Source organism: Neltuma alba, unplaced genomic scaffold (genome assembly GCF_004799145.2).
Source record: "Neltuma alba isolate B1F8T4 unplaced genomic scaffold, ASM479914v2 tig00002363_pilon, whole genome shotgun sequence".
Lineage (NCBI taxonomy): Eukaryota > Viridiplantae > Streptophyta > Magnoliopsida > Fabales > Fabaceae > Neltuma > Neltuma alba.
The window spans coordinates 1-25,365 of NW_021632832.1; the positions used below are offsets into that span (position 1 = coordinate 1).

The following is a 25,365-nucleotide window of genomic DNA, read 5'->3' on the forward strand; positions in this document are numbered from 1 at the left end:
AGATCAGGTTTAACTTTAATGTATTGTATTATCGTCAATGATATGATGATGCAAGCTAATAAGGCTGACAAGCATAATCACTTTCTAATAGTCCCATGCGATATATAGTTTATATAATATTAGTGCAGGAAGCATTTCGTATTAATATAATAGTTTATGTAACAGTTTTTTCATGATGATCCTCATTTCCCTTAGTCAATACAATACTGTAGTTATAGGCTAGAAAGAAAAGAGATAACAATTAAAAATTAATTGATTGGCAAATGATTATTATGTGTAATGCAAGGTCAACTTTTCACATCTAAGTATTTACGCATGATTGTCTTGAGAATAATATGCTGAATTACAAGCACTAGCTAGCTTGCTAGTTTCTTCTTCTTCTTCGAAATTGCAGAGGGAAGTATTCGGTTTCGACATTAATTTCTTATATTCCACGAAGCATCAATTAATGAACATGTATTAATTACATATGAAAGCATCTGTAGGAATGATAGTGCGATTAATAATTAAAAGCTTACTTCTTATTGTTGCAATCTTGAGAAATAATGGCCAGCTACTTTTATTATGATACAGAAAGTACTGTAAAATATTATACGCATGATTTGTGTGTGTCAAATGTATACAATGCTTTTCTCAACCTGAAAAGAAATGGCAATAAGTTATCCATAATTTAAATTAAAAACCCAACCAGATAAAATTAATTTTAAAAAGTATAGCCTTCTTTCTCTGTATTTTTGTTCTCCTCTCAATATTCTTCACCTAATCAATATTTGTGCATAAAACAAGTTCAAATTAAAAGGTCAAAAATTTTTTTTTCAGTATTTTCCATTCCATTTATCAATTTATGAATTGATGATGAGATTATATATGTATGTATGTATGCTTTCATAGTACTATTATTTTGCTATGATTTTGATATTTTTCCACTTGGCAAGACAGCGCTTGCTGTCGCGCGCTTCACTTCTATAATTATTGTGAATTATTGTGTTTTTTGTTATGTTATTACAAAATGGTTGTGATTTTACTAATAAAAATTAGATCCAGTGGAATGAGCTATTTTCTCACCATGTAATGTATCAAAGTTCAGATCCTATTTAAAGTGATACTCACATTTAATATACGGCTATGTCTTGAGTAATATTTGTTATAACAGAAGGATATACATGTACACAATTTTTTTTTAAAATTTTTTTTTGATTTTTTCTTTTGATGAGTTGACGAAAATACTTCATCAAGTGGAAGGACTTCAATTGCAAGTTTGCATGTCATTGGAGTTTATAATTCGCATATCTTCTGAAATAAGTGGAAATGATATCGTGATAAGTCAATTCATGAATAATTAATTTCAATAATTACTGTTCGGAGACGTAAGCTCAGCACTCAGCAGGTTATAAACCTTGATTATTTTAGGGATGTCTGTTATTTAAAGAATGATATATACTTAAGTAAGCAAAAAAAAAAAAAAAGGATCCATTAATAATACTTAGTGAGTGGGCTTCGATCAATCTTAGTTCTACAATCAACACCTCTAAAGGAGCTTGGTAGGCAGAAATTAAGGAAATAAAAAATTAAAAGGATAACTTAGTTAATTTAACAAGTAGCAGGACAATGACTATTAAGTAATAACCAGTAAATCTTGCATTGTTTTTGGTGAAACAATAAGAGTAGATTTTGTTAAGGGTTTTCATTTTTAAAAGTACATCTTGCGGTGAAAGTAAATGATACACCCTTTTCAATGAGGTTTGCTCAAGACAGATTAAAAATCAAACTCTTAACCACTCCTTAGTCGTGAATAGAAGGACAGGTTAAATAATAGAATTTGACAAAAAAAAAAGTGTAAAGAAGATCTGAAGCACCAGCATTAATTAGTTCAAGCAGTTGAGCATTTAATTTTTCTCTGAAACAAGGTCTTGAATTTCAATTTTATGTAAAAGAAAATATTATATTGTTGGAAGAATTTTTGCAATACATATGTTTTGATCAAATTAGCCAGCCGGCGGGTCTAATGTGATTCACAGAGATCAATCTGCACTAAAAAAAAAAAAAAGAGTTAAAATTTAATTCCACTTCGTGTATCAGTATGCATTGAATGGGAAAGAGAAGTGCACTATGATTAGGTGACGAAATCTTGAGATCATTAGGGTTGAAAAACAGATAAATAATAATTAGTGGTACTTTTGAAAGTAGCGTCACCACTGGCGGAAAGAAATTAGAGATACGAACAAACCTCAACCAACCACTCCTACAATCAAGGGATCTGATCAAAAACACCAAAAATCCAGCTTCATACGACTAGCTGCCAATTTTCCTTGCTTTTCCACTTACTTTTCCCAGATCTCTAACACACTCCCAATAATTTTGCTCTCTTTTGATTAGACATTTGCCGCGATTCATAGATCCATCTCCCTCCGTCCCTCGTTTTTCCACTGCCCCCTTTTATCATTTCCCTTTCACGTTTCAACTATTCCCAATTATTCTGTCCCTTCTTCCTCCCCTCCAGATATCATTGTCCATCGTCGACACTACAAAAGAAAGAAAAAAAGTATTTTTTTTCCCTTTATCAAAACAACGTAAAGAAAGAAAAGGTGGAATTGTATTCAACATAAATCAGAATCATATCTCTGCCATGCAGACTCGGCGCCTGCGATGTAGGCTGCTATCAACAATATAACATGCTTTTACATATATAAGCGACTATTACGTAGTGTCATAGAAAATTAAATCCTACAAGATAAAAAGTAACAGGTGAAGATAAAAATGGAACCATATTAATTAACTACATCATCTGTGGCCTCCCCACTAATCATGAGGCTTTAACAATTTTACACGAAAATTCAAGAGCCCATGCGGTGCGGCGGTCGCAGAGAGACAATCTGAGAGTGAGAGAGAGAGGACAAGATTCCTGAAAACACGCGCGAGCGCGTATACGTGTCCTGTTCTCTCCTCAAACTTCGCAAGCCACCATCTGCTGTGGTGGTATTTCAATAAAGGAGGGTTCCACCGCTGGTCTGGCTTTGTCGTCGACGTCGTTAACCTTTGTTTGGTCTTGCTTGTTGTGAGGTTGTTCTTGTTCTATTTGTTCCTTTTCTTGTAGCTTTTCTTCTTCGTCTTTCTTCTGATGTTCTCCGATCTCGATGGTTACCATTTCGTGTTTCTCTTCCTCACCGACGTTCTTGTTCTCATTAGTTGCTTCCTGTTTGTTTTCACTCATCACTTCGCCCTTCTGTTCTGGGAGCTTCTCGTCTTTCACAGGCTTGTTCTTTCTGTACATTGCATACAGAACCATCTGTACGATCCCAAACGATAGCCCTACAACGTTGGGGAGCTGTCCACGCAATAAACCAAATTCTGATTATTATTTTATATATTTTGTGAAAACGACAAAACACAATCAAAATGAATGAGGAGGCAGGGTATGTGATTAATTTGACCCTCCAGAAATTTTTCGTTTTTTCTCGATTTTTTTGTATTATTATTATTATTATCACTATTATTATACCCACAAAATTTGGGGAAGATATCTTAATAATTAAAGAATACAAATCAAATCCTTCAACAAAAGAGAAAATAAATGCAAGAGTTCTAGAAACTTACAGTGACATAGATGTCCTTGAGGGCAAGTCCATACATGAGCCACATAACTGCGCTAATTGTTAGGAGAAGCGAAAGTGGGAAAGGCAAGAACTCTACGCTCTTTGTCCGGATGACCACCCTCTGGAAATGAAATGAACAATTCAAAATTCATAAATATCTCAAAAAATAATATATAAGGTAACAAACCATATTTCAAAGCAGGATAATTAAATAATACTCACGATAATGCTTAGAGGGGCCGCAAAAACACTGGTGGCGAAGACCACACAGATCCATCCAAGAAGCTTCACGCGAGCCGCAGGTCCTTTGGCGAGCAAATGAGTTAAGAGGACAATAACACAAAATCCCGCAAAGTTCATCAAAAGAATCAGTCTTAACGTGGACATCTGCGAGATCAGTCACATATTAATCAGAACCTCATGACGAGGGAACTGAGAAAGAGACATGAAGAGAGAGGGGGAGAGAGAGAGAGAGACGGACCCTAGCTTTCTTGGGACAGTAAGTGATGTAAATGGCAAGGTAAATGGTCTCGATCACGCAACCGAACGCATTGATGGTGATAAGGAGAGTCTCTCCCGTCTTCACATACGCATAGAACAGCCATAACATTGCACTGAACAGCGCTGCTATATATGGCAACGATTGAAACCCTTCCGTCGTCTTCTTCTTATACACTCTGTAGAATGTCGGCCTGCGACATCCTCAAACGTTAATCAATCGTGTCCCAGACATTAACAACAGAGTCTTATGTACGTATCCAGCTGATCCAACCAACAGATATATAGATATACTTACACTGGTGCTAGGAAGCACAAGAAGGAGGCCATGTTGCCGAGAAGCCCGAACACCAAAACTAAGGGACCGTGATGAGCCATGGCCTTGTATATGAGGTGAGATTAATTGATTGCAATGATAAAGAACAAAAACCTTCTCTCTCTCACTGATCTGTGGTAGGAATCAATCAGAATTCCCTAGAGAAATGAAGGAAGAGAAGGAAGGCTTTTCTCAGGTGAATCTGTGGAGAACTCTGTGTTTCTCTCTAGCTACCTATGGGACTGAATAAAACATGACAGAAATGAGGGATATATATAGTGGAGCTTGGGGGGGGGGGTGCATGGAAATGGGATAGACATGGGTGTGTGTATGTGTGTGGTATTGCATGGACAATATTGAGACTAATGAATAAGTGATGATTGAATTCCTAGAAGTTGCTTTCGGAGGCTATGGGGTACACAAAACTCATGCACCCATAATCGAAAATATATTAAATAGCCAACTCATCGCATTATTGACGCATAATAAACAAGTTGTTGTAATGTAGTTCTACAATTATTACTTGGCCCACCCCAATTCACTTAACCCTACGTGTTACGTACCCAAAATGTTTTCCCCCACTCCTCCCATCCCTCACGTGTCCACTCTCCCCACCTTCTTCATTTCCTTTAATTTGCTTTCCCCTCCCTTTAAAATTCTTCTTCCAATTAGCCCCAACTTTTTGGAGGATTTTTTATTCACTTCTTTCTAGATTTCATTTTCTTATTTTCATCTCTCCACTGTTAAAATATTTAGAGCATGCTATTCGCATGGTACTTTCCTAGAATCTTGTTGCAGTTATATACATGTATATTGATGGCAAAAAAAATTATATACATGTATATCAGTCCAAGAAGTTTGTGTTTATTAAGCTATATGTACAGAGCTCCAATTTTAAGTTTTTCACTAAATTCAAATATTTATATGAAGAATATTTTAGTTGAAAAATAAAAAAAAATTAGGACAATAAATAATGTATTTTTGAAATTTAAATAATGTATGAATTTTATTTTTTTAAAAAAAGGGAGAACTTTTTGATGTTTACTAGTACCTTATTACGTCTTGGAAAAGGCTCCCCTGGTGTAAATAGTACAAGTGTATGTTTAACCTTTCAAGAAAGCTCCCATCTCCATAAAGGTAACGACTACTCATTGACACCTTCTATATATACAGTAAATGAAAAAATAAATGAACAGTGACAAGTAATTTTGTTTTTATATATTATTTGAATACAATCATTTCATCGATATCTACTCCAAATTTAAAGGCCGCTTCACATCCCATTAATTATGACATTATTTGTTCGACTGACAGCGTAGTTCGGTTTAAACTCATATACTGTTCATGCCCACAAATCATCAGAGTCCATTTTAAGTTTTTATACGCATATAGAAAGGTAGTAACAAATTTGGAACTATTTCATTAATTAAGTTTTATTGGTTTCTTTTTTATTTTGATAAAAAAAATATTCATTTAATTTGAACATATGAAACTCATTTTTCTCCCCCAGCGTAGTGCGATTATATTTTGGGTCTAAGAAAATATCTGATTAAATTATATAATCTCAGACTCCAACCAAAAGTTCACCGCACTAGAAGAAACCACGGGTAAAATATTTGAACCGCGTTAGTGTGTTCATCACCTTTTTCAGGGGTATTTTGATGCAGAGTGGAAGCCGCCAAGATCCCCTCCACTAATGACAAAAAGCAAAGCTAATTAAATCGCACACCAAAGTTGACACGTGTAATTAATAACCTGATATTCCAAATCACTGTGATTTTTAATGGAGCCCCATAGTGGGGTGATTCATATTATAATTTGTCAGAGAAATATGATATTGCGTTCTATCTCAGACATCTTCTGACCCTCCACGCGTGAACAATGGAATCAAAGTCGACCTGGCTGACGAGACCACGTGTCAACCTTGGATTATAGTATAACCTAAAATGGTGCTACGTTTGAAGCTACTTGCCTCGACAGTACAAGGGCTAGGTATTTCAGAGATTAGAAAATACACAGAAGAGGGAAAAGTGAGAGGCTTTTTTAGAGCCTCCGGTAGGTAAAGTTGGAAATCTTAGTGGCAGGTTAGGGGAGACAGGCATATATGAGAGGCATGACGAGGAACCAAGGATAAGATCTCAATTTTATCCTCACATCATGATAGGTAGTATTTTGCAACATTATAATTTGTTATTAGAGCCATATCGTCTTACGTTATTTCTTCAGATATACATGCTCCTTAGTGCTGATTGATTGATGCATAAATGTATAAAATAATGCGTAAATCATTATGTTAAAATAGATTTAAAATTATAATCCTATGCATTATCTATAATTAGGTGATTCTTGCGTATCTAGCCCGATTAGCATTAATTGTGCTTCGTCCTCGTATGAGATTTGTTTAATCACCTGGGAACTCAGATATTTTTTGGCCGTAACGAGCTTCAGGGTTTTGCCCCTTCATGTCCGAGCACGTGTGATTATCTCCTTTATTTTTTAATAACACTTTATGAATAAACTAACGTTTTAATTTTCAGACCTACACAGCTTGAGGGCATGAAATAATTTTAAATAGCAGCAACCTTGTTACATGGTCTGCGCATGCTGCTTGACCGAAGAAGTAGGTTCATTTCCACAAAAGTAAAGGTTGTAAAACTTATTGTCAAGGTTATTCGGTCAAGGGTGTGTTCTATTTTTTTAAGTGAAACAATAAACTAATTAACGATCAGAAAAATATTGGCATGAAATTATGGGTTCAAGAGGCTTTCTGTCATTTTAAGATCATATTAATTAGAGATTCAAGATTTAAAATTCAAGATATTTTTGGATAATTTAGCTAAAAGTTAATAAATTGAATATGACATTTCCGAAAATTTACAGAGGGCAAACTTCCGACTTAATCTAACATTCATTAAATATAAATAAATAGAAACAATTTTTTTAAAAAAGACAATTAATATAGAAGCAGAGGAAGTATTGCTTATCCATATTCATGCACGATCAACTAATTAATTATTTATAAATTTTTATTAGAAAAAGAATAATGCTATATAGATTTCGTTCTCGTTCATACAGGATTTTACCAGTTTATAACAATCCAATCTATTTTATTGAAGTTTAACTCGTTTAAAGACTGCAAATTCATCGAATTAAAAATAATAAACTAATTAACCCAAATGTTTATCTGCTGAACAAATCAATCCACTTGTATATTAAATAACCAAAAGTAACAAGCCGCTATCGGAATATGATTTTTTATAATAATTCTATAATCACTCAACTTGATTGTTATCATTAGCATAACTTTAAGAAGATAATTATAATTAGAGGACTCTCCAGTACTGGGAGGCGAGAAGATAAATATAATTAGAGGACTCCCCAATACTAGGGGGGCAAGTATCCACCGTGAAAAAGCATCACAATTATGCTATATAATACAATAATATTCATTTGAATTAATTAACTATATATATATATATATATATATATGCAGCTCTACGTACGTACTAATGCTAATACCAATTCTTGCACGTACGTGAACTTATGTGCAAATTAATTCGCCGCAATCAAATTCTCATCCAGCATTAATTATCTCGACCTTGTGAAAGAGATAAAATCAGATTCCAAGAGTAGTAACTATCTTCATTTAATTTGATCAAGAATAAACGTAGAGAGCATAAGTTCAGGTTAATAATATATATAGTGCGACACAGCAAATGGCCGTTTCAAAGAATTTGTGAAATGTCTAAACTAGAAAGGAATGCAATTATTAGTAATTAACAATGATCAGTAGTGGCGGGATCATTAGTACTGTAATGTGACCTCAGCTTCCTTTTAGGATCGTTCGGCGAACTAACCCGCACCACTTTTCAAAGTTGAAATCCTCACTCTCTTTAACCAAAAAGTATCCTTATTTTTTTAAAATACGATAGTTACAGCCACAACCACAATATATATCGCCGGAGAGATCAATCGCCGACATGTCTATGTTAAATGTCTCACACGCGCGCGCACATATATATGAACCCTTTGTTTTTGTTTTTGAACTCCCTTAAAACCCACGCAAACAACAATAAACATGAGACATCGATCCTAAGCTGAGAAAGTTATACTCATTTTCTTTTAGTTACTACTACCTCCGGTCCTAATTATAAGACTTTGCTTATAAATTATAAACGGGGTTTTATAATTAGGTCTGGAGGTAGTACTGTACTAATATAAACCTCCATGAGGAATATAATTAACATGCTTTAATCATTCACATTAATTTGCTATCATTTTTGTTAATGGTAAGTTTGAATCTTAATGTGAAGCTTTAATCATTTACATTAATTCGTGATGATTGAAAATAAATGCCTGCATGTGCAGAAAGAAAAGCCACGTAATTTCATTCGATTTCGATTAATTGATGATAGCATATATATCTCCATGATGAGTGCCACATGCATGAACCATAAAAAAAAAAAAAAAACAAAACCAAACAAAAGGGCAAAAAGAGAGTCGTGGGGTTTTAATTTTACAAAGTGGTACGTTGCCCGACCAAATAAAATTTGATTGCAATGATATATTTAAACGTGTGGATCAAATTGCATCAAGTTTTCGGATTAAATCTCCTTCACCCGACAGAAATGATTGATTGATTTTTTTAATAAATAAGTACATATAAACCGCGTATAATCGGCTTGCATGAGTGATTTATGGGGCTTCTTTTTTTTTTTTTGTGGCTAAAAAAAATGCCTAACAACATAGAGGGACACCTGGAAATTGCTGGAATTTCCTCAAATGTCAGCCTAATATATATATATGAGTTTAGGACTTTGATTGAAAAGAAAATGAACCAATCCGATGTTGCTAGCTCATACTGGAACCCTTTGTCTTTACGCCCACCTCCCTTGCTTGCATTTGAATGCCACGTCCATTCATGAATCCAGCTTCATCAATAATTATTTAGTGATGTGGATATGAGATGAATGATGATGTAATTATAGATTTTGGTAAAAAAAATAATATATAGAAATTGGCTAATAATCAGAACTATATGAAGTAACAAATATTAATATTACCAAATAGTTTGTCATAAAGGACTCGTAGACTATTGATTACTCGTTAATAATTTATATTTTCCATATTTTTGTTGTACATCTTTTTATTCTAAATATAAAATTTAAGCGTGGGCTTCTTAAATGCCAACATTTGATAGGCAGGTTTATGTTTGGCTAAAAAAGGATAGGCATGTTAATGGCACCATGTATTCGTGGAATTAATGATAAATCATCAATATTTAGACGAAATCATCCAAAGAATGAAATTTATTAATTTTTTTTAGAAATACTAAAATTGAGAGACTGTAAATAGAAAATCAGTTATATTTTTTTGGTGTCAAAAAGTTCACGTGAGTTGGATTTTAGAACTCATCAAAATTAAGGCATGCTTTCGAACTCATAGAATACTTATAACTGTACTTACAAATCTTCTATCAATAAGATTTGATAGTAAGAATTGAATTTATAATTTTATGAGTTATATGCCAACTTTTTATTAAGTGGGGGAATTAATTTTAGCAAAATAAATCTTCTGAAAAATTAGTTGTGATGATGTACAAGCTAGAGCATGGGAACTAATCGAGACTGAAAGTCCCCTTTCACCCCAAATTGCAAAACGTCATTATGTTAAATTGAAGATGAGTTCTTTTCACCTTTTTGATTCTGAAATTTGTCCCGTACCATGTAATTACGGGGGTCAGATCCAATGTCGTATCAACGATCTCTGGGTCCTTTCACAATCACCAAAATTAACAAGGAAGCAAATAATTCAAATGCTCTGATGAATATGTAAACACCTATACCTGTATATGTTGGCACAATGTTTTTTTTTTTTTGACCAGCATTTGGCACAATCTTCTTGACCTGAATATTGTCATTAATGTTTGCATTAACCATGAGTGAAAGGGACTTAGTTCGTAATATTGGCTTTAAAGTACCATGGTGGAGGTACGCATGAAGACCTCACTGTCAAAAAAGTAAAAAGCAGAGCCCTCTAAGTACTTCTCAATTTGTAATATAAAAGTTAATTAAAAATTAAATTTTATCTAAAATATAAAATTTTAATTTATTTTATCTCTTATATTTATAATTTTTTTAAATTATCTCTATCTCTATTATTATAAAAGAGATACTTTTAATACACATAATTAAAAAGAGTAGTTTATAAAAGTCAATATATTTGTTATGATCTACTCACTTAACTAACTTTTATAATATCTCTAAATTAGTTATTTGTCTCTTATATTAAAGATAAAAGATAGTAGTAATTTAGAAACCAATAGCTATTATATGCATTAATATATAATACTCCATCTAATTCTGAATATAAAAACTGGTAATAAAAAGTTTTTTTTTATCTTAAACGTGAGACTTCTTACCAATTCATGTTATTTCTGATTGTATATATTAAAAGAGTTTTTCATTAATATAGTAATTTTCAATGTAAATAATTAATTTCTGGAAATTAATTATTTACTTCTTAAAAACGAAGGGAGTGGCGTCATCATTGATTGTGAACATAAAATATCAGTACTTGTATTGTGTTTTTCAGAGATGGGGACCCGGGAATGGCAGAAATCAAATGAAGGTAGTCCCAGTGACAGCCACGGAAACGTCCCATTTTATGACTTATGACCTTCTCAATTATTTGAAGCCATTTGGACCATTGAGACGCCGCCACATATCACGATTAAAACTATTTTTCCGGGACGACTTCATTTGTCATATGAAGTTGTCTGCCAGCTAAAGCTAAGCTGAGCATTTAAAAAGCACATAACTATCCTGTTCATGATAGCCACTGGATAATTCTAGAAACTTTACAATCATTGTGAAAGCTAGTACTATCACCAAAATTACTGCCAAGCGTGGTTCCTTAAGCTCTGAATAACAAGGGGTTTTAAACCTATTCTTTTTTCTTTTTTTTGGCAAAAGCTTTAAACCTGTTGTTACTTCATTGCTATTTTCCCCCTCTGTTGACGTTAATCAAGTAATTAAGGGATATCACATACTATCTTTAATTCTTAATATAAAAACTGGTTTACTAATTTAAATAGATCAAAAAACAAATTAAATTAGTTATTTATAATAAATAAGTGCTGTCTTCTTTAAATACCCTTACTAATTAAGTATTATTTGACAAAATATTTAATATGTACAACTACAATAAAAATTACTATGAAAAAAATAGATAAATATAAGAGGTAAAGTGGATTGGAGTCTTATTCATTTTTATGTTAAAGATTCTATCAAATAGTAATTCTAACTAATACATATAATTATCAAGGGTATTTTAAAAAAAAAATATTTATTTATTATAAATAACTAACTTAACAAATTTTTATAATCTATTTAAATTAATTAACTAATTTTTATATTAATAATCGAAAGTTACTAAGGAGAGGAGGTAGTGCTATCAAGAACAGGATTTCAAACTTTGAAGTGAAAAAATGTGCCTGCTTAAGGTTTTGAGGAGTTTGAGGGATTGTGAAGCGACGCATCGATTGGTCACGTCACAGAGTTACCACTTACCAGGGACGGTGAAGTCTCATTATGAGAATAATAAATGAAATTACCAGCACAAGGTGGTGAGTCACTCTGAGAAAGTAATAAAGTGTTTGTACATAAAGTTACTTCATTTTAATTTCTTGCTCTGTGATTTTGCAATTAGGTGGTCATTGATTAGTTACACCAACTTCGTTTCACTTTTTGAGTAAAATGCTTTGACACAACATTTTACACTCTGTCAGAGCGATGAGATGACATTTAAGTCCTAAAGCAATTACATTAATAACGGTTAGATTTTTGAAGATATTTTTGTTTGAAAAAGAGTCACAAACAATTCTAAGGACCTATTTGGGAGACTCTCAAAACCATGATTTGGGAGGTAAAATCATGGTTTAGGGGGAATATCACCTAAACAGTATCAATTTTGATACTATAATTTGAAACTATGGTTTGGGCCAAAACCATGGTTTCAGGAGAAGTGAATCCATTCTACTTCTGGTTCAAATTGGAGAGTATTATTGTGCCTGTCAGAGTAGATCTTAACAATAATATGATTTTAACATCCCTCAATTAATTTTTTATAAACATATTAATCTTATATTTTATAAGTCTATATACACATATTAATTATTCATTAATTATGTTGGTAAAAAATATATTATTAACAATTTTATTCTTTCAAATTAAAATATATCATCAAATCTATCTTGTTATGTAATTATCATATTAACTTATGTCTTTTTTAGTAATTTGCATATATAAAAAGTGATTCTGATAACAACTATCCAAACATTCTCACTTCTCAGAATCATTTTTCACAAAATCTATTCTTCACAAAATTTATTCTCCCCAAAATTATTTTTCAAAAGCTATTCTCTAAACTATGGTTTGGTTTCATCCAAACACCTCCCAAATATAAATCTCAGTTGTAAATCAAAGTTACATTTGAAATTTAAATGTTTTTTTTACCACTCTGGTCCTTAAATTATCAGTGAGGAAAAACTTTTGGTTCTAAATATACGTTATTTATAGGTTAGGATATTTAATGATTTTTTTAATTTTATTCTTATTTGATTTTTGCTTAAAAAAAGAAAGAGGAAAGAAATGTAAAAATGATATATAAATACAAAGAGAGAAGAATTAGTATAAAAGTATATTTGAAAATTTTTTATCAATTTATATAAGAACAAGAATATTATAATTGAGATTCCTGAATTTATGATTTTAAATTGATATTTGCAACTCCCTTTTCGGAAAAAAAATTATCGGATTTAACTAACATTAATTTGTTCTTTCTCTTTTATATCACCATCCTACCAAACAATAGACTACATTCATACTCTTTTTCTTTTGTCCGGTGACTACATCTATGCTACTCTAATCCTATTTCAAGAGAATACTTTTATCCCAAACATAAGTTATCTGATTAAATTTATTATATAAACGTACAATTTTATTTTTAATTTATTCTTCAATAAACTGTTTTTTATTTTAATGAAATTGGTTAGAAGCAACTAATAAATAAAAATAGAAGAATGATATAGTTATTCACAAAATCTCTATGCTCTTACCGGTTCTAACAAAATAGATAATAATTTTTTAAAAAATATTACAACAATGTAGTTATATTTTTTTAACATTTACATGTTGTTTAAATGAGCCAAAAAAAGATTGAAGGAATGAAGAATTGCACTGATGATCCAGTCTATTGAAATGTGTAAGGAAATGTTGAAAACAATTACATACTAACAAGGATCCCCATAAATTTTATGATTTATGTTGTTATATATCTATATATATATATATATATATATATATTATTCTTGCACTGGGAGTGGATCGGATAGGGACAAAAACCAGATCCCAATTAACATTTCTTTTAGGAAAAAATTAGAAAAATTTGACAAAAAGTATATGTTTAAAAATGTGATTGTTCAAAAGAATTTGATGCAACTCATCTTTAATAAGTGTAATTAAGCAGTCGTCAAAATGAAGTCATTTACACATAGATGAAGATAATACTGTTGAAAATGAGCTGTATCATCTCAAATTCAGTTCATTTTAGCTAATAAAATTGTCAAACAGGCATTTTTAATCAAATAAATAAAATATATGATTCTCACGAAAAAAATCAAACATTTTCCTATTTTACAAGTGGTTAATATATAGTATGACCTTTTATCTTACATATATATTTGATTAACTTATAGCTAGTTATATGTATTACTTCTAGTTCTTAATATAAAGTCTAGTTAATAGTTCAAATTGAAAATAGTTTTTCGCTATTGTCAGCAATGCAACTCATATTCTTCAAGATCAATATGCATGTTTAGTAATATCAACTCAAGCTAATGATAATCATGCATCACCTATATATGCGGGCATTTCCTAAAGCACCCCTCTCTTTCAAGAGGAATCACGGCATATCTATTCAATAAACTCAATGTTATCGACAAATTTATCATTAAATCATCCAAATATATGATAAGCCAATTTCTCTTCATACATTATAGGAAATATGATGGATCAGTCACACATCACTTCTAAATAACGTGACCTATTCCCACAAGCCATGAAAAGAATAAATATGGATATTACTTCGTAGAATCCACAAAATGCACGAGATAAAAACATTCTAAATATTACTTCAGTCCTAAATATAAAATTTAGTTTATAATACAATTAACACTACAAATTATATCTTATATTCAGGACCAGAGATAGCGTGTTTTAAATAAGAAGAACAAATCTAACATTTAAAATTTAAACTTTGTTGTTTGTTTACTCATCAATCATCATCTTTCCTGATGACTTTATACAACAACTAATTAACAATGTCAACGTGGGACAAATTTTATGGCGTTTTATTGGCTGTGTTAATTGATAAGTGAATAGACGATCGTATTAATGGTGGTTGTTGTTGCTGAGTCACATGAGGGTAAGGCAAGAATGAATGAAAGAGATTACTTTGGAAGAAGGTCAGGGCAATTAACTCTCACCTCAAATTCTTTCCCCTCGCAGCAATTCACATTGGAATTTAAAGCCATTAATGTCTTAATATCACCAGGCACTTTAATTTCATATCAGAATGTACGACCGTAGGGTTCTTTCTTAACCACGTCGTCACTTTCACTTGCATCGCCACATATCTTGCTCGTCTCACATACAAACAAACTTAGATCTGGTCGACTAGCCACACCCAAACAAAGCCCCACCAACTCCATTATTGATGACAAACACATACCTCCAAAGTGCATTGAATTTCCATCACCTTTGTTATACTCAATATTTCATAGAAATGGCCAAATATTATTATAGCCTGTACACATTTCAGTTATGTACTATCTTCTGACCTATATGCGACCGTGTGTTTAATATTTGATTCAAAAAGAGGGGGCTCTTCCACGACAAAAGTGGTCAGTGGTGATGGAAGAGTACAAGAATCCGAGGCAAATGTTATGATTTCTGGTGCATGCAAATGTGAATGGGTTGAGGTTAGGGTTATGACTTTGTGACTATGGTTCCAAAACTGATGTCTGGCCTCAGGGTTCCTCTTCAGACTTCGAATGATTCTGTGAAACTGGTCTATGTCCCGTGGGGTTGCTTGTGGAAGAGAATTGAACTTTGTAGTTGGTCCGTTTCATGTGAAAAATATACAGGACAAGATTGATTAGGTAGTCTGGTTCTGTTGTAAGCCCGAAGCATCTATCTGTTTGTGTCTTCTGTTGTTTTTTTGCCATAGGCCCAAAGCCAACTTGTTTCTGGATTTCCCTAGCAGCCAGAAGAAAACAAACCAAAGAGATTCTGTAGCCTGTAGCGGATCCTGAGTGGGAAGACTATAGCCAGAATGGCCGAAAACAATTCAAACAGATGAACTCTGACAAACCATGTGAAGGAAAATTTCGATCTTTCTTCCATTTCTTTATCCGAGAAAAAGGGGAAGTCGCATGAAATGGGATCCACACAGCAAATTTTTCTCTTTCGTATTCGTCATTTGCTCTTTTTTAAAGACCACTTATTGAAAAGGAATAATTTGCATTTTAAGGGAGAAATGACAGAAACGACGAAATACAGGTATTGTTTTAGTCATTTTAACATCTTGTTAATTAAATGGAGTGGAACATAAACAGACACAATGCACAATCTAAGGTTTGAAGATTTTCTGTAATGTTGGGCTGCTAACAACAAATATTTGTGAAGAAAGACATAGAATGTCCCGTAAAATTCAACATCTTTGCATGTATATAATATGAAATTTGAAGAGTAAGGTAATGATTTAGTAATTAATAAGTTCTTAGAATCGCAGAGAGTATTCCAAAAAGATGGGGAATTTGGCTAGGCGATCTAAGAAAACCTGAAGAATCACAATTGGATTAGAAACAAGATGACGACACCCACGTACAAACCCCCACCTAGCTAAAACTGCATCTTTATTAACCAAAAATATTAAAGTAATGAATCTAGAGTCATTCATTTTATATACATCTCTTATTAAGTAATTTTATTTGATATGTCACTTGTCTGCCTTCTCCCAATTCAAATAAAATTCACTCCTACTTAGCATTTGTTTGGATTAGTTTATTTAAGTACTCATAAACAAGTTTCACAAAAACAGAGATAAAATTTCTTTCATATACTTACATTATATTTTATAAAACATGATTAAAAATTTATTTACAAGTCATTCCGAAGTCCTTAATATTATTATATTTTGGAGACCAAAATTTCAAAAGCCAGAGCTATTAACGAATAATTGTTCAAATTTATAAATTGATAGTACGTATGTCGTTTTCTGTTTATCGATTCAAGAGTGCTTAATTATCCGGTAATGCTTAGAGCTTTGTGCCAAATTTCTCCTCCTCCACTATCTTATTATATTCTTCACTAAGTGAATTTCATTTCATTCGTTCACTGTCATTGATCGACTTCATTCTTATCATTTTCTTTGACATCTCACATAGAGTACTTTGTTAAGATACAAAACTTGCAAGTTGATCAGTCTAATCGGTCTTCATTAAGACATCAACCACCAACAATAAAAAATGTATGGAGAGGAAAGCATTGTGATATGAAAATGAGAGCAGAAAAGGAAATTAGTGAGAAAATAATGTGCTTGGACGGCTAACTAATTTGTATCATATATATTGTATTCCCTTTGGAATAAGGGATAAATAGTAGCAGCAGTAGTAATTTGATAATCTCCCAAATGCTGCGTCGTTTTCAAGTTAATTTAGTAATTAAAGAGCCGGCAATGGCCGCCATATTATCCAGGTTTTAGTTATTATGACCCCTGGAAATATTTATTATTCCTGAATCCAAGTGGGTACGCCTATTATTTTGTAATCAATTTAAAGAATATACTAGTAATATCTTTTCAGTTTAGTAGAATGTTCTTAAATTTTGTAGGACAGGCTTTTTTGTGGTCGTCATTTATGAACCATGACACTCCCCGAATTTTGACCAGACTTTCGCGGATAAAACAATTAAAAAAAATACAGAAAATTGTTGAAAATTTTCTCATTATAACATTTATTGGTAATAAATGCATGAAATTCGTTTAAGGTCTCAACTGCAACTAATATTCAGTGGCTGAAACTTTTCTTCAGTTGTATGTGCAACTTATTTTTAATTACGTACAAAATGTCGTTAAAAATATATTGTCCATGGTTAAAAAAAAGAGTTGCATGCGCTGGAGATGAATCATGCTCTCTCAATTCAGTTATTTTATAAAATAATTTCCAAAATAGGGTTTTTTGAGCAATAATCTCCCTAATACTCCGTGGCGGAGTCGCTCACATTGTTGAACGTAAGGAAGATATAAATAGACTTGTATCTATATATTTGGAGAAATACATAATAAAATAAAGAGTAAAATACTTTAACATCTCTTATATTTTATCCCACTTATACAGACTTTTCCTTTTTTGAAAACATACATTTAGGCCCAAGCTGATAACTCGGCTAAGAATATTCTAAAAAGATGCTTTTGTAATTAAAATTTATGTTGAACTACTTTCTATTTACTGATTTACCCTTCATAATATTAAATTCCTAAATTTTGACTAAAACTATTTTAAAAAATTTAAGAAATTTTCCTTTACCTCAATTTTATTTTTTTTATAAATAGGTATTTATTTAATGTTTTTATCACTGGGACAGAAAATTAAGTAATTTGATTGATACAATCATAAAAAAATTTGAATGGAAATTTGATTAATTCTTTAAATAGATATATAATTGATCAAATAAGTTATAAATGTTTAAATTATGAATTTAAATTATTTATATAATACCCCAAACTCACATAATTTATATTATATGATAAAAAATATTCATTTAAAATATTTTCTAGTCATTTAAAAGAAATCTAAATAAATGAGTTTCAATATGTCATGAAGAATTAAAATTATATAATTCTGTAATATAATAATCAAAATTTATAAAATTTATAACATATTAAGAAGTTTGAAAATGCATGTATTATAATTTTTTTTGTCTTATCAAAAATTATTTTTTTGACATATATAAATGTTTAAATAATGTCTATATTAAGGAGGGATGATTTGACCATAATAAAAATTTAAAAATCAAATTTAATAGTCAACTAACATTGGATGAATAAAAATAAAAATTTAAATATATAAGAAAAATTTGTGTAACGTACATTTTAATTTCAAGAAAGATTTGTATGCTTTTTTTTTTAAATAGAGGGGATATTTCTGTAATTTAGGTAATGTATTTACTCTAAAATAAAAGAATACAACTGCTTATAGAATTTGCATTTTTATAATTATATATTAAAATTTTTTTCTTTTGGTTCCTCTTCATATGCTTTTGGGCCAAAATATATTTTTTGTTAAAATTTGAATATGTTTTTTATTTTTTTGTTATTTTAAAATTATATAATAAGTTTTTGCCCAAGATTCTTTGAAGTCATATAGGTTTCTAATTGCTAAAAATATTAGAAAAAATGGATATTTGGCTGCTAATAAAATTGAATCTATTAAAATTCAATTATTAATATTTAAATTAGATTGCACCCAATTAAATTTTATTTTATAAATTTTAATAGAATCAAAATTTGAGAAAATAAATTGCAAAGAGTTAAACTTTAAGATTGAGTAAACTTTTGTAATTCAAGATGTCTCACAACAGCTTGTGCCCAACAAGGACAAGAAGGTTGTGACTAAATTTTCACATAATTTGAGATAAAAGATTTTTTTTTATATACTTATCTCGCATTCTATCAATCGCAGTTAAAAAACTATTTTTATTAGATTTTGTTGTCATTCCAAACAAGCCTCGTAGGCTTTTGTCTTTTGGCTTATGACTTAAAATTTGTTCAGTGACTTTATAAGTACTTTTTCAAGTCTGTTAACAGGAATTTCATTCCCATTGATGAAAAAAAATATTTAGAGGTCGAGTTTTGAGTAAACACTAAAATAATTAAATTTTTAAAATATTATTAAAATAATTATTCTAAAATTAGATTTGGTATATTATTTATTTATATTTGTTGATATGTTAAATATATACGTAAAATTTTAAAACTTATCATATTTTCACATATGGTGCCTGAATGCATTAGTCTTATTGTTGCTTCATATATTCAAATGAACTACTACCTCCAATTTTTAATATAAGAATTTATTTAATTTTTATTTTAATCCTAAATATAAGACTTTAATCTACTTTGTTTTTTATATTAATCTATTTTTTCTCAAAATAATCCTTATAATCATGAAAATTCCAGTCAATATACTTGATTAGTAAGGATATTTTAAAAAATAACTTCGATTCATTATAAATAACTAACTACATAATTTTGTTAATTTACTCAAACAGTCAACTAACTCTTATACTACCTCCAGTCCTTAATATAAAATCCTGTTTGACTTTTATTTTAATCCTAAATATAAGACCCCAATCCACTTTGTCTCTCATATTTATGCATTTTTTTCCTAAGGTAGTCCTTCTAATAATTATAGTTCTAGCTAATATAGTTGATTAGTAAGGATATTTTAGGAAAGACAACACCTATTTATTACAAATAACTAAATTTATTTCTTTAATCTCTTCAAATTAGTCAATTGAGTTTTATAATTAGGACCGAAGGTAGTGTTATGTTATAATTTATTAGTTCCGACAAAGAACCTTTTTAATTTAATCACTATACTCGGATTTGGAATTATATATTTGTGGGTCAGCCCGAAATCAGGGATTGACCAGAACAACAGAGGGGGCTGCCACGTCAGTGGTGGGGCCTCACTCTAACAGCTTACAACCAAACATCGCTGGTCATACCCCCAAGCAGAAAAGGTCAAACCCACCCATCCAATCCAAAAATTTAAAATTTTAAAAATTAATAGATGGGAAAGCCGCCTTTCCCTTTGACTTTCTCCTCTTGTTTTTGTTTTTTTTTTTCCATTTTGTCCTCTCTTTCCCATTTTCAACTGTTCCTGCGTTCTTCACCCACAGAAAATGCCCGCGACGCAGTCTCCGCCGGCGGCGGTTTCTTACCCGGTCGATGCCGGCGACATTCATGCTTCTTCGCTTGTCAGAACTTACCGCACCTGGAAGAGCAGTAATGTAAGATATGCATTTCATGCCTCATGATCAAGTTTTCCCCTTTTCTCCCTCTGTCTATCTCTGCTAGTCAATTTATGATATTGACCTAAGATTTTTGCTTCCTGAGTTCAATCTTGCATTGTCTCCGACACTGGTTGGTATTGTTCGCTTCCTTAGATAAGCTGATGGAGTATTTGAATGCGATACTGGAGAGGGAAGGGTGGACATTTTTGTGCCGAGTTCATGATTACTTTAGGATCTCCATTTTCCTATTGCTCATTAACTGTGTGATACTGTTTTTCTGTTGATGTGGGGAAATAAATTTTTCTTCTCCGCTTATTTAGTTTTGTTCATGGTACAAAGATTTGAATTTTTTTTTTTTTTCATTTATCTGACTATTGGCTCTGTTAAATTTAGCATTATTCGACAATAGGCACCGTTTAGCTTGCTAACTAATGCAGCAGCTTGTAGTTTACTTTCCAGCTAGCAGTTTGCGCTGCTTCTTAATCCTGAGACCGTGATTGATCCCTTAATTTGTGATTATTATTCCAAAAGCAAAATACTGTAGCAAATAAAGCATTTCGATGTTCTCCTCCACTAAAAGGGTAATGATGTTAAGGAGAAAAGTTGCAAGTATTCTGGACTGACTGAAAGTAAATTCATACAGGAGGGCAAGTATATTATGTAGAATCAGCATACATGGCTCTATACATGTAGGTAAATATATGATAAGATCATTACAATCAGACCAAATATAGGCATTTGAGATGGGAAAGAAATATAGATGGATGATATGATAATTACCACACCACAGAAAATTATATGTATTCAATCTTACTCTAACACTGTATTACAATCAACCAATGTAGTTAATTTCATCAGTTTACTGATAAATCTGCGAGATAATTTTTTTTTCCCCCTCATTCATTTCATTTATGCAAGATATATTGATTAATGGACATTGTTTACAAATAGTGTGGCTGTAAGATAAGTGCTGTTTCAGGGTGCTCTGTTCGTTTTAATTTATTTTATTCATGTATGAAGTTGGTCTATTTCATTGGCGATCTTCCTAATTTCACTTCTGAATCCATGACTGTTTGTTTTATTTCCAGGTATTTTTACTTCAGGGAAGACTGATATTTGGACCTGATGCTAAATCTATATTTCTAACAGTATTCCTTGTTGCTGCTCCTGTTGCTGTATTCTGCACTTTCATAGCCAGAAAACTGTTAGATGATTTTTCTTATCACTTGGGAGTGTTGATAATGGTCATAGTTATTGTTCTCACAATATTTGTAAGTTATCTGTGACCTAGCCTTGCTTAGTTATGTAGCACCATAATTTGTTATAAGATGCTCAATAAATGCTGTCATCCAACAATATTACATTCTATTACGGACTTCTTACACATAAATGACTGTTGCTGTCCTTCGTGTATAGTAGTTGCATGCGTTGTGTTAGCTTTAATGTTAAAAGTAGAAAGAAGTATTTATTCCTGTGATCGTGTCAATAACTGTGTTCTTAGATACGTACACATGATATTGAAGTAGAGCCATTTTTACAATTATTCTGTTTTGTCTTTCTTTGGTGATGAGATGAGATTGCAATTGAAGTTTTAAAACAATCATGTAAGTGAATGGCTGAAAGGCATTCCATATTTAGATTGGGAATGCGGCAATATTTCAGTAACTATCATCAACACTAGAGTTCTGATGATTTCTGTAAATAATGTTAGAAATTATACCTTGATACTGCTAAGATTCTGAACAGTGTCTATGAACTTTGTCAATGTTCTCTTGAAAATCATGCTCTCACCCATGTGCCAGTTGGAGAAACAGAAACCAGTGTTGACTTGGCTGAAGAGGGAATAAGAGAGTTAGGGAATTGAAGGAGAAGTCGTGTTCCCTTTGAAGTGCAAAAAAATTGGAGGGTTCTGATGTAGATTTGATCTAAGATTAAAATAATTAAATGTAAACCCGGGTTTTGAATTACGTTGAGGTGCTTTATTGTTGAAGTCATCATTTCCATTGTGTAGCTCTGGTACCTCTTTGGGAATATCAATTTTGCTGCATCATTGGTTTTTACCGTTTATAAATTCTATTCTTTGTTTTCCATATTCAAGTGAACAGAAAATGATGCTTCCTTAGATTGATTTCAACAGTTGCCCATATATGTTCATTATAGTTAATCCAGTACTGTACTCTCAAGTCTTTAACTTTGTTCCCAGGTTCTGACTGTCCTTCTGCTGACATCAGGAAGGGATCCTGGCATAATACCTCGCAACGTCTATCCTCCTGAACCAGAGGATTCTGATTTTAGTGACACGATCAACAATGGACAGTCTCCAAGGCGACGTTTGCCCAGGACAAAGGATGTCATTGTTAATGGTAGACCTGTGAGGACCAAATATTGTGATACCTGCCAGCTGTATAGACCTCCCCGTTGCTCGCACTGTTCAGTGTGTGATAACTGTGTGGAGCGGTTTGATCATCATTGCCCTTGGGTGGGTCAGTGTATTGGATTGGTAAGCCCTTTTTTTAAAATATAATCTGCCCTAAATTTCAAAGTGCTGTTATTAAGAGAATACTGCCGAGGACTGCTCCTATCGTGTTAGTTTCATTTAGAAGGTTTTGTGTCCCTCTCCCCCCTTCTTCTCTTGTCATGTATTCACTATTACTAATCCATGTCTACGGACTATTAAATAAAACACCCTTCTTGCCCTAAACTATAAAAAAGTTCAACAAGATATTCAAATTTTAAATACAAACTGTGTTCAAACGTATAGGTGCTATTAAAGGCTAAGTATATAGGCAATCTTTTGGCCAAAAAGATACATAGTCAATCTGCGTTTCTGGTTGACCATATATTGGGATGTTAAGGCAAAGTGCTTTCAAAATATTGAAGTGTTCCGACAGAAAGTGCTAAGTAGTATTTGCATAAATAATCAAATTTGCTGTGGAAGCAGGGATAGGAATGGTCTATCATAATGGCTTTAGGTTCATCTGCATACGAAAGATATAAGAATACGTTGTGTCCACTAGAAATCTTAGTATTTGTGTGCTGATAATTTTTCTGAGTACATATCTTTTTTTGCTCATGACGGTGATAAGTGAGTTTTCTTTGGCTTCTCAACTGCAGCGAAATTACCGGTTTTTCTACACGTTTGTCTTCTCTTCAACTCTTCTTTGCTTATATGTGCATGGCTTTTGCTGGGTCTACATCAAGAGAATCATGGATTCAGAGGAGAAGTCAATTTGGAGAGCGATGATCAAAACTCCTGCCTCCATTGCACTAATAATCTACACTTTCATTTGTGTATGGTTTGTTGGCGGCCTCACAGTTTTCCATACATATCTCATCAGCACAAACCAGGTTTGGATGCTCATTCAACTCACAGTCCTTTCTCTTGATATCTTAAACGTGACTTTTTACTCCTAGGAGTTTAGTACATGAAGCAAATTTTCATGTAGGCACCAGGTTGTTGTATATGATGACTGACATGATGTTATTTCAACTATCACTTTTATATGTTCATTTCTAGTTCACCGACATGTGAATGATAATCCCTTTTTGTTTTATTTGTAGACTACGTATGAGAATTTTAGATACCGGTATGATCGACAAGACAACCCATATAACAAAGGGATGCTTGGGAACTTCAAGGAAGCATTCTGCTCTAGCATTCCTCCATCCAAGAACAAGTTCAGGTCTAAGGTTCCCAAGGAGCCATCAGCTCCGTCTAAAAGATTGGGTCTTGGGTCGGTCAGCCCTATAATGAGAAAACCTTCAGGTCACTTGGACTCAGGAAGGCCGGATTATAATTATGAGGCTGGTAATGAAGAAAGTGAATACAAAGATGGCTCTCACAAATATGAAGGACTTGTCACTGATAGTGAATTATCTGATAGGTCCCAGGATTTAGGCAGGAATCTTCCTACGGAAGTGGGGAAAGGACAAGATGATTCATATGCTGAGCACTCAACATGGGAAAGAAGAAGCAGAAGGTGGGACGTAAGTCCTGAAGTTGGGGGATCAAATGGGATCACTGGTGGCGGAGGAGTGATCTCAACAAAGGCTGCTGTATAGAGTGATACAATTTCCTTGATGTAAATTAAAAGAATAAAAGAGCTAAAGGGCAAAAGGAAAAGAAAAGGTGAATTAAAGATAGATTGGGTTGGGTTTGACAGGGAAGTAATATTTGTCTTTTGGTGAGATCTGAAACGTGAATGAATCCTGCTTTATTGATATTATACATGATAGTTACTTTGTGAATTTAATGTGTGGTGATCTCTTGAGTCGTTCAAAGTAGAATGTGTGTACATTAAAGGAAGAAAAGTAGAATTTGCGGAAAGTGATAGTTGGAAAGTTGTATGTACATTTTGCATTTTCTCATTTCCATTGCTTTCTCTTCTTTTTCTGTCGTATTTGCCATCATGCTTGCTTTTCTTTTCTTTTATTTATTTTTCTGGGGTAAGATGAAATTTGGCTGGCTTTGATTTCCTCGTGCTACCCCGTCACCCACACAATGGTATTACTTAAATGAGTGGCATCCGAAGTCAGGCTTCAAAGCCACTTGATGGTGGAAAATGGAAAGTAGTTAATTACTATAGCATGGTTGAGGTTAATTAGGTTAATTTGTTAAGAGTTTTAAGGAGTATGGGAGTTTACATTTAAATTTAAATATGGGTCAAAATACCAATATGAACCCGAATAAGTTCAGTAAATTAAATAGCTCCACCAAAAAGGCCCCACCACTTTTCCTCATGAAGTATTAAAACTAATCAGCACACATCTTTATAATAATGTGTGATTTACAATTTTACATGCACGCTCGACTTCTTTA

The 25,365-nt window shown here is 32.3% G+C and overlaps 2 protein-coding genes across 2 annotated transcripts; one reads left to right on the plus strand and one right to left on the minus strand.

Moving 5' to 3' along the window:
* Positions 1-2,574: 2,574 nt before the first annotated feature.
* LOC114722678 (bidirectional sugar transporter N3-like) lies at positions 2,575-4,675 on the minus strand. The gene is made up of 5 exons (XM_028908760.1): positions 4,390-4,675; positions 4,075-4,285; positions 3,816-3,980; positions 3,595-3,714; positions 2,575-3,325 (listed from the first exon to the last, which is right to left on the minus strand). Exons 1-5 carry the CDS (start codon positions 4,467-4,469, stop codon positions 2,945-2,947), a joined length of 957 nt encoding a protein of 318 aa, XP_028764593.1. The 5' UTR covers positions 4,470-4,675; the 3' UTR covers positions 2,575-2,944.
* Positions 4,676-20,435: 15,760 nt separating this feature from the next.
* Positions 20,436-24,767, plus strand: LOC114722682 (probable protein S-acyltransferase 7). Its single transcript, XM_028908774.1, has 6 exons — positions 20,436-20,543; positions 21,498-21,533; positions 21,635-21,817; positions 22,750-23,046; positions 23,661-23,894; positions 24,108-24,767. Exons 1-6 carry the CDS (start codon positions 20,436-20,438, stop codon positions 24,606-24,608), a joined length of 1,359 nt encoding a protein of 452 aa, XP_028764607.1. The 3' UTR covers positions 24,609-24,767.
* The last annotated feature ends 598 nt before the right edge of the window (positions 24,768-25,365 follow it).